General features: G+C 38.7%; 1 protein-coding gene and 1 long non-coding RNA gene across 2 annotated transcripts; one reads left to right on the top strand and one right to left on the bottom strand.

Annotated features, from left to right (window-relative positions):
• Nucleotides 1-1,898: 1,898 nt before the first annotated feature.
• LOC131333827 (uncharacterized) lies at nucleotides 1,899-3,940 on the top strand. Its single transcript, XR_009201926.1, has 3 exons — nucleotides 1,899-2,208; nucleotides 3,112-3,172; nucleotides 3,385-3,940. It is a non-coding gene; the product is annotated as an uncharacterized LOC131333827 (long non-coding RNA).
• A 3,128-nt stretch (nucleotides 3,941-7,068) lies between these two features.
• LOC131333826 (trihelix transcription factor ASIL2-like) lies at nucleotides 7,069-8,935 on the bottom strand. The gene has a single exon (XM_058368588.1). The coding sequence runs from the start codon at nucleotides 8,587-8,589 to the stop codon at nucleotides 7,453-7,455; it is 1,137 nt and encodes a 378-aa protein (XP_058224571.1). The 5' UTR covers nucleotides 8,590-8,935; the 3' UTR covers nucleotides 7,069-7,452.
• Between the last annotated feature and the right edge of the window lie 1,464 nt (nucleotides 8,936-10,399).

The raw sequence follows: 10,399 nt of genomic DNA, 5'->3' as shown, positions 1-10,399 counted from the left end.
TAGCAGGACCTTGAGGGCAGCCGGATGGATCTAGAATTGTGAGGGTGTGGCTAAGCAGGACCTCAGGGGTAGCCTGACAGGACCTCAGGTATTGAGGGTAGCCTAGCAGGACCTTGAGGGCAGCCTGATGGACCAAGAATTGTGTGGATAGTCTACTAATACCCCGTGATATTGAAGATAGCAGAACGTTTGAAATATGTTCAACGGAATTTTGAGTTTGAAAAAGTGATGGATACTATGGTGCAGGTATGATTATGAAATGTGAGATTCAAAAGAAATTAAATTAAAGGCTTGCTAATGGATTTATTTATTTAATGCTTGTAGTGAAATTTTCATATGAATTGTGATAAAGCTGCTTAGCTGTAAAGTAAGGGGTTGGTAAGGTTAGGCTTATTCTACTGAGTGAATTATCACTCACGAATACGTTTGTATCCTGGTAAATCGGTTGCTTCGGCGACCAATTTGCCAGAGTATGCAGGATTCAATGGTGGAGCAGTTTGACACAGGAAGAATACTAGGGGCGGAGACCGAGTATGCTTGGGATCTGTATCAAGACTAGAGTCGCTCTGAAATTATTTCAATAAATTGCCAGATTTTATTAAGGTTAAATAAATATTTTTTTTTGAGTCAGTATCTTTCATGAGAAGTCGGCTCAATGCTTGTCAGACTAATATTTACCTTTGAATAAAAGTTTTGTATTTTCAATTTGAGTTGAAATAAAGAAATCCCTATATTGATACTTCCGTGTTTATTTGGTTGACTAAAGAAATCTTTTTCGAAAAATAATAATTTATGCTGCCGATATTCGTTTAAAATATCGAGGCGTTACACTCCAAAACCATCCCAATATATATATATACTAATATTTTCGACACAATTGTTTAGCATATCTCAATAAGACAAAACTATTTTAACAGTCGAGACCGTTGTTTTCATTGTGCTTATTAATTAAATCATTATTGTAAAAATATGACTTGATCAAATTTAGAAAGCTCCTTGATTGAGACGCAATTTGGCTTTTGGATGATAGTTATCGTCCGATCAAATGTGTAGTAATACTCGATCAACTTCATTCTTGGTATGATTGATGAACTTCGTAATATGTAAAAGATAGACGGTTCGAATCAAAAAATAAAGACTCTGGTGGGGGTTGAGTCTTGCAATTTAATATTTTAATGCCTCGAGATGCATCAAATATTGTTCGATCAGACAGTCGCGTGATATCCGATGATCTCCGATTTTGGTGACATTGATGGAATCAGTTAGACGTGAAATTCTAGCGGTTCAGATCGACCACTGTAAACTTGAGCTTGTAATGACCTTTAAATTATATATATTCAATGTAATTGGTAACAAACTAAGTCTTGTGCTGTCTTGAACATACGGTAGCCATCTGACCACGACACAACTATGATGATCTAGACCGTTGATTCTGTTTTTCTTTTTGATTACATCATTCTTGTAAAAAATTATCTCGATCGGGTTCATAAAGCTTCTTTATTAAGAAACAATTTCATTAGCAAAATGGGTTTTTCTATCTGATTAAGTGTGTAGCAAATACCCGATTAACTTTGTTTTTGGTACGACTGATGTACTCCATGATATGTAAAAGATGGATTAATTCAAATCGACTAATCTCATATATTTTCCACATTCATAGGAATGCATTCTGATAAAAAAAGAGTCGGGTGAGGCTCGGGTATTACAATCTTATACTTTAATGCCTCAGGATGTATTTAATGTTGTCTGATCAAGCGGTCGTCGATACCCGATGATCTTCAAGTTTGGTGATGATAAATTAATAATGAAATCTGTGAGACGTGAAATCTTAATAGGTCTAATCGACCATTATTAAAATATAATTGACTTGATTAAGTTTAGAATTTGTTGCGATACGAGGGCGCTCAATTATTTTGGCCCTAATTCTCTAAAATAATTCAAATCCCAAAATCTGTTCGTGCCTCTCTCAAAACAAATGGCGCTCTGCTGAAGAGAAATCCCCAAATCCCGTCTCTCTCGCTCTCTCCTGCCTGCGTATGGCCCCATTCATTCGAAGTGCCTCTGATTTTTGCCCTAGGGCACACAGTAGCGTTCCTCCTTCCTCAGTCTCCCGCAACGACCTCCATCCCCAGTCTCCCGCAACGACCTCCATCCCCACCACTCTGTGCGTCACAGTTCAAGCCCTAGCTCCCTCGTCCGTTCCCAACGGTTAGTGATGCATCTCTCTCTCTCTCTCTCTCTCTCTCTCTCTCTCTCTCTCTCTCTCTCTCTCTCTCTCACACACACACAAACACACGCGCACGCGCACGCTTGACGCACCCCACCGACCTCTGTCACAAACCACGCCGTGTTCGGCCAACACTCTTGGAACCGAATACCCATTTTTTTACTTTTTTTTGTTTATTCCTTGATTTTGTGCCCTATTGACATCTTGGTATGCTTCGATCAACATTAATTGGTAGAATGTAGTGCTTCAGCCCCAATCCATTGGGCTCTTATTTTGTTCCCAACTGAACTTCAAGAAGTTCTACAGCCCCATTGCCTAATCCATGGTAGATTTGCATTGATTAGGTTGGAACACATTTAATTATAATCCCAGGTTAAAACAATTACTATTTCTTTCTCCACGAGGAATTTTTTAGTGCATTCACCATTAACAATTTTACTTGGTGGTTTATAGTTTCTGGTTCTGAAAGGTGCAAATTAGAAACACAACTTGAATGAAATTGAAATTCAAGTTTTGATTGAGAATTCCACATAGAAACTTAAGAGGAATTAAGGGTCAGAGTCCTAACTAACCAACATTAGTATGGAGGTTGGCAATGAGGTTCAGATTCCCATCATACTAGTTTATTTCATTTCATGTAAGTTAAAGGTTCATTTACCTTTGCGTCATAACTTGATTGATGGCAACGTGGAACTGGTACATATCTTAATTGCTGAATCAGTGAATCTTGTAACGTGAATTTAGTCATGTATTTTCTTCTTTCTTGTTTCTTTAGTTTTTTTTTCTGTTTTGTGTTAATGGGGCATAATGTGGTCTCTTTGGTGTTGTATATTTTACTTTTCAATACATGTCAGTAACTTAACCTTTATTGTTTTGGGCCTTAGGTTTATTCATATGTATGATTAGCTAGCTCGGAGCAGGTCTGTTTCTTTAGCCACGACGCAGGTATCCAAAGCCCATTTTTTCTTATTTCTATGCGTTCTTTTGCCACAACGCAGATCCGTTTATTTATAGGCATTATCCTTAGATTAGCTCTCTCTCTCTCTCTCTCTCTCTCTCTCTCTCTCTCTCTCTCTCTCTCTCTCTCTCTCTCTCTCTCTCTCTGCGCGCGCGTTATTTTTTTTCTTATGGGGGGAATTGTCTTTGTTTACTTGCAGATTGCTATCCTTTCATTTCTGTATTGGAAAGGGCTAAGGATTGGCTTCCTCAGGATCGCAGATCTCGGTCCTTGAAGGGTTGTGTTACTCTCAAGATAAAGACCCATCATGTTGAAAGAAAGGAGAAATTAGCGCGCAATTCCAATAGAAGATGCCAGGGTAACTCAAAGCAGCTTTTAGCCCTCATTCATTTTTAGTGTTGATGATCTAACTTTAGTTCTATAAGGTGTCGTTGATAGTCTAAACAGTTCTATACAACCATGTTCGTGTCGTTTGGCTTTGGAAGCAAAAAGAGAAAAAAAATCAGGCAAAGAAGCAAGCTTCAACTTTGGGAAATCTGCACAGAAATTACCTCGAAAGGATATATTTGGATCTTTTTACTGAAGTAGTGTAGTATAACTCTCAACTCTTTTATGCAATTTGTGTTGGAATTTTTTTGATTTACAAGCTGATGTAATTAATTTTATGCAATGGATGATTATATTGACAATATTTAGCATTTGGATACTATGGGCGTTGATGAAATACAAAATGAAATGGATGTCAATTTACAAAAGGTGTCCGGACAGATTTTTTGTGACAATTGTTTCAATGATGTTGTGACTACTGTTCCATTTCAGTGATAAATGGGTATTTCGTCATAAGTTTATAGTGACGAAATTAGAGTACCAGTTGCAACAAGTTTTTTTTTTTTTTTTGACGAAATGGGTAATTTTTTTTGTTTGTTTTGCCTCAACAACTTTTTGGTGACGAAGCTTGAGTTTTTGCAACAAAATTGTTTGTCACCATACTTTTTTTTTACCTTGTGGAAATAATTTATTGTGACAAGTCAACCTAGTGCCAACAAACTAATTACCTACTATGACGAAATATTTTTGTCACTATAATTGAAATCTTTTGTGACAAACTCTAGTTGTCACTATAATTTTTGATTTCTTGTGACAAGTTTGAGATTTTGTCACATAGGCTTATTGCTATGGGCTTGTTGTGACAAAAGGGCGACAAAATCTGTCACCATAACATTCTTGTGACAAAAAACTAACATGTAGTTGCAAAAATTTTTGTAGCAAAACCTAGAATTTGTTGTAGTATTACATGAAGTTTACTTTGGCTTAGTGGTTCATCCATGTGCCATGGACCCATGGTGGGTTGGAACTAGGGCTGTAAACAAGCCGAGCTGAGCTATGTCGAGCTCAAGCTCAGTTCGTTAACTAAACGAGCCAAAAATTCAAGTTCGAGCTCGGCTTGAGCCTTAATGAGCCGAGCCCTTATCGAGCTGAGCTGAGTTATTTACTAAACGAGTCTCTTTAATCGAGCCGAGCCATCCTTAATGAGTCGAGCCTTTGTCGAACGAGCTCGGCTCATTTAGTAAACGAGCCAAAAACTCGAGCTTAAACTCGGCTCGTTTAATAAACGAACCGAGCCTTAACGAATTGCGAGTTGCTCGGTTCATTTACGGCCCTAGTTATAACTCTTGCACTAAAGTTCGAAACTCACCAGCACCATTATGTTTTTCCTCTTTTGAAGACCTCTCTCTAAATTTTTGCATAAGTTCCCACAAGATTTGTATTTTTTTCTTACTAATTGGAGAGGAACGCAACCCATTTGGATATTAAATTTTCCCCCCACAAGTTTAGTATTTTTATTGTATGTTTCTTCATGGAAGCTTGTTTTGGCTCAATAAGTTAAGTACAACTTTTTTTTTATTCATTTTTTTTTTTTTACATTTGTTTGTTTTGCATCAAACTTTTGTGACTTATTGATTTATCTCTACGAGAGAAATTAGAAAAACAAAATTTTGATCGAAACTCATAATTTTTTGAATAAAAACAAAAATAAGCCAAGATAACAGAATTTTTGACTTATTTTTGTCTTTATTCGAAAAAAAATTTGTATCATAATTTTTTTCTTTATTCAATAAGTCACAAAAGTTTGACGCTAAATTAATAAATGCAAAATTTTTTCAATAAAGACAAAAAAGTCATTTTACCTTATTGAGCCAAAACAAGCCGAATTAAACAGGTGTGTACAGAATTTACAAACATGTCAATTTATATACTAGTATGATTAAGTTAAGGTGCCAACCCCCATATCCGAATCCTGGTTCCGCTCTTTCGTATGACCTGCCACACGTACAAATATCAGTAATCCCCCGCCCCCAAAATAACTGAACATTACAGGATTCTGAAAGCACTCTTGTAATTTTAGTCGCAAAAGTACGAATTATACTCGCACAATGAATCGTCACGGAAGCCCCTTGATGTTTCAAACTATTTTTGCGCTTGGCAAAGTATGTCTTCAAACATTCATCGCTTGTAAAATTTAACTTGTTCACATTGAAGCATACATTATTATGTAATACTTTTATATAATTGGTTCCAAAAAGAAAAGGGAGAATGAAACCAATGCTAGCATGCATCGAACATAGAACCGGATAAAATATATATATATATATATCAACTATCATTTTTGTCCATTCGATACATGGAACGGAAAATAAACCAATTGAATTTTTTTAATCCCGTGCATCGAACGGACACAAACGCTAGTTTGCTTTACATGCCTGTTAACAACTAGTCCTTTGCTTTCCCGGTCGTAAAAGAGACTGGCTGAATCAAACTAATATACTGTTATGGGTGGTCTTTAAAAAACAGTATAGAAATTTCTGGTGTACCCAAAACAAAAAAACAAAAAAAGAAGTATAGAATTCGGCAACAATTGTGGATTGACCATCATCAAGATGTACCACATATTAAGGGGCCTGCACTGCTGTGAGGAGAGTGTCAGCAGAATCGCAGTGTTATTTCATGAGATTTGCTAGAAAATATGCCTTGATTTGGCAAATACCCAACCAGCATTCTGAGTGAATCCGATTAGTAGCTGTACAATCATCGAGACTTGACTATATCCACAAACCTTAAGTTTAGAGCAAAGAAACTGAATCTGTCGAACCAACAAAACAATCCACAACAGTTACCTCAGTGAAGTTGATGTTTTGATACCGTAAAGTGCATACCAACTTATGTTCATATCTGACTAATTCCTATTGACCAACCGTCCACAAGGCCGATCAAAGTCTGTATAGATTGACCCCACAAGAGTCACGAACATAAAAAGCGTGATAACCAGTCATTAAGTCCATAAGCTACCTCGTTTCTGAACCGTCTCCAAGAAAAATGAAAACCTTCAATTTCTATTACAATGCAATTAAGTTTCTCAAATATGCATATCATTGTATCCACTAGTTACGTAAAAAAAGGATACAAGTTCTTTTAGGATACAATGCAACCAAAGCTTGTTTTATTTACCAGTCGATTTTAACTGCAACTAATATTATCGTTCACCACATTACATCAAATAAAAGATCTTGAAATTCCTCAGTGCATTGTAACAACGTGGTTTCAAGTTTACACACCAACCTAATTGACTAAATTAGAGAAAAGACACAGAATTGCAAATCAGTACCTGACATTCGATCCAACAGTTCAATCGGTTGCTTTCAAATCGAAGACACAAGATATGTGGTTCAAGACACAAATTTCAGTATCAATATACTCAACTCCTAAACGTTCCAACTCAGCTCCTAAGTTTCTGCAGTTGTTGTCTACAGACACTTTAGCCACCACAAACTCCCCAAAAGTATATTTTTTACAACGATCAGAATCAGCAATTAAAAGAAAAACCTCCAGTTCAATGCCTCAATATTCAATCATTCTTTAAGAGAGAATTATTGTACAACATGAAACTTCTAAAGAAAGATGGAGTACATTGCAGTAAACAAATCAAGGACACGCAGCATAACAGCATTTTGAACTGCAGATCAGTGGAAACATAAAGTAAATGAAAAGAACACATCAAATCTAACTTGACCATCTCTATCTAAAGGCTTGCCAAAATGTTCCATGATCTAATAGCATAATAAATACTTGCCCAAACTAAATAGCACAATAAAGATCATCTTCCTAGTCCATCTCTATCTAATTAGAGGAGCAGAGAGATCCCATTCTTTCCAAAGGCTGGAAAGAAACTTTTAAGAGAAACTAAGATACGAAACCTCAATTATCTTAACTATGACTCCGGCATCCCTGGTGTGCTTTCCCTTTTCTTCTTCTTTTTCTCCATTAACACCGCAACAAAAGCATCGACAATCTGTCGCTGCGACTCTAGTATCAACTCATTACGCTTCATATCCATCTCGATCCTCATTTTCTCAATCTCCCTAGCCATCTCCATCTTCATCTTCTCCACCTTCACAAACCCTTCTCCCAAAAGCTTAATCGACGAAACCACGTCTGCAATCGGATCCCTCTCTCTCTTACCTCCTCTACCACCACTCTTATCCCCTACCCCTAATCCCATAGATGACGAATACCCATTCGCAAACCTAGGATCGGAATTCGCACACGGATTCCCATCATTCTTCCCAGACCCCTTAGTCCTAAACCCTTTCGCTACCGGAAATCTCTCTCCAGAAATTTTCACATATAACCCACCATCAGAATTGTCAAATCTGGGGGGTTTTATGCGAAAACCACCGTCGTTGACATAACCGCCTCCACCATGATTCGAATTGTAACTAGGCCCAAAATTCCTATGCATCTGGTCTACTTTCTTAGCCCTAAACACTGGGGGTGCTAATTTCACATCAATCGGGGTCCTAACACCGTACCCCTCCCCCAAATCAGCATCATCACCAACATCATCATCAGATCCATCCTCCAAATACGGCTCATACCCATTATTCAAAACCCTAGAACCATAATTAGGGCTAGAATTCTTACCCCTAAGACCTTCCTGATTATTCGGATTTGACTTCGCGGTGCCGATCTTCTTGTTAGCTAAATTAGGGTTAGGGTTCGGATTCGATCCGTCGCCGGCCATGGAGTCCATGTTCTCGAAGAAGAACCAGGAGGAGAAGAAGTGGCCTGGGAAGGAGAGGGAGCGCTGCTTCTCGGTGCGGTAGCGTTGGCGGAGCTTCTCCATCTTGTGGCGGCACTGGGCGGAGGTCTTGGCGGGGGAGGCGTCGGGGCAGCGGCCGGTGACGGCGGCGGCAACCGCGTCCCAGTCGGCCGTGCGGAGGTAGCCGCGGCGGAGGGCGTACCAGCGGTCGCGGTAGGCGTCGATCAGGGCTAGGGTTTCGGATTGGGTCCAGCACGGGGCTGGGAATTTTCGCGGGGGTTTCTCTGGCGGAGGAGGAGAGGACATGATTTTCGAGAGAGAGGGAGAGAGGAGAGAGAGAGAGGGTGGAGGTTATGGTGAGGCTGAGGGATAGGGTTGTGTGTTTGGGGGGTAATGAATGGGAAAAGGGGGATGGGCCACCGGGTGAGTGGGTGGTGGGTGGGGTTGGGGTGGGTGGGTGGGTGGGTGATGCTAGAGTGCGCCAGGGGGGGTTGAAGTGCGCGCCCCAAACAACTCCTCCACCAGAATGCTACCACCATAGGACTTCCCCACCCCACCACCCACCCATTCCTTTCCAATTACCCAACTCACTCACTCACTCACTCATTCTCTCTCTCTTAAATGATGTTTTGTTTGTTCTCTCTCTCTCTCTCTCTCTCTCTAGAGACGTTAGTGGATGAGGGGTGGGTGGGGATAGGGTTGACTGGTGCACCCATACTTGCGCCGTGGTGGTAGTAGTCACAGTGTGGTGTGATGGTGGGCTGAAAAAGGTGTGGGCATGATCTCTGTCTAACCTATGTTTACCTTTTCACAAGGGCCAGCCAGCAACGAGGAAAGAAACGCAAAATACTGGAGTAGCTTTTCTTTGCTTTCCATATTTTGGTATTTTTTTTGGGTATTTTTTAGTTTTGATAATGGGTAGAAAAATAAATAAGATAATGATTGGCGAGAAGGGATAATGAGTAAAGAGAAAAAGAGAGAAAGAGAGAACAATGAAAATAATAATTGGAGAAATATAATAATAATTGAAGAGCGAAATATGATAATGTTTAAAAAATAAATACAGACAAAGTTAGACTTGAAAAGGAAAGGGCGGAGAAAGTTGAGAAAGAATTGGAGTATTATTTGTTCATTACGATACGATGATTTGTGCACGGATTGGTGTGTGGAGCGCTCTTCGGTGTCTTGTACAAATAATTTTCAACCGTTCAATAATCTTAAAATAATTTTTAAAATTATTCTGTAAAAAATCAGTTCAATCGGATAATTTTTCATAATTTAGAATTCTGAAATCTTAACGGATTTTGAAAAAAAAAAATCAAATAATTCAATCAATCACTTACAGTTAATCTATAATACTGATTATTTTTTTAGGATAGTGATAATGCCAAAACTCTAATGCATAAAAGTCTTGTACATTACACATGGTACAAGTTTTTTGTACACTGGTTGTATTTGGTTGAGAGTTTAATTTAGTTTAGTTTTGATAGTGGGTGGAGAGAGAAATAGAGTAATGATTGAAGATAGGGGTAATGATTGGGGAGAGATGTGAAAGTAATAATTGAAAAAATAGAATAATAATTGGAGAAAGAAGTAAGGTAATAATTGAAAAACAAAACAAAAACAAAACAAAAATGGTAAACGAACAAAGCCACTATAATTTTGGCATTGTCATTTTCCTCTTTTTGAACTATAGGTCCACCATCACCAAAAAAGTTGGTTGGGGTTGGGTGATGTCAGGGTTGACTGCGGCACCCATGCTTGCGCTGTGGCAATAGTAGTGACTAGTGAGTGCGGTGTGACGGTGGGTTGAAAAAAGGTGCGGGCTTGATCTTATATCTTAGGCTATATTTATGTACCTTCTCATTGAGGGCAAAGCAGTAATGAGCTGGGCTTTAGAGTTCAGTATAGGCAGAGGCGCCGCACAGAGCCACAAGGGCGTGGCTATCGATAAGAATCGGGGTTCCTGTTGTAGTGAGTATAGTTACTGTAGGGTTGCAGCGAGCATCTCAGCGGTCTATCTCAATAATTAACGATTTAAATTTTAAAAAAACTCTTTTACAGAAGAGAATAATTCTTTCTTGGAAAAGTTTTTTTTTTTTTTTTAATCTGGACC

This window comes from Rhododendron vialii, chromosome 7a, assembly GCF_030253575.1.
Source record: "Rhododendron vialii isolate Sample 1 chromosome 7a, ASM3025357v1".
NCBI lineage: Eukaryota > Viridiplantae > Streptophyta > Magnoliopsida > Ericales > Ericaceae > Rhododendron > Rhododendron vialii.
Note: the sequence above shows the minus strand (reverse complement) of the source record. Positions and strands in the feature narration are given on the sequence as shown.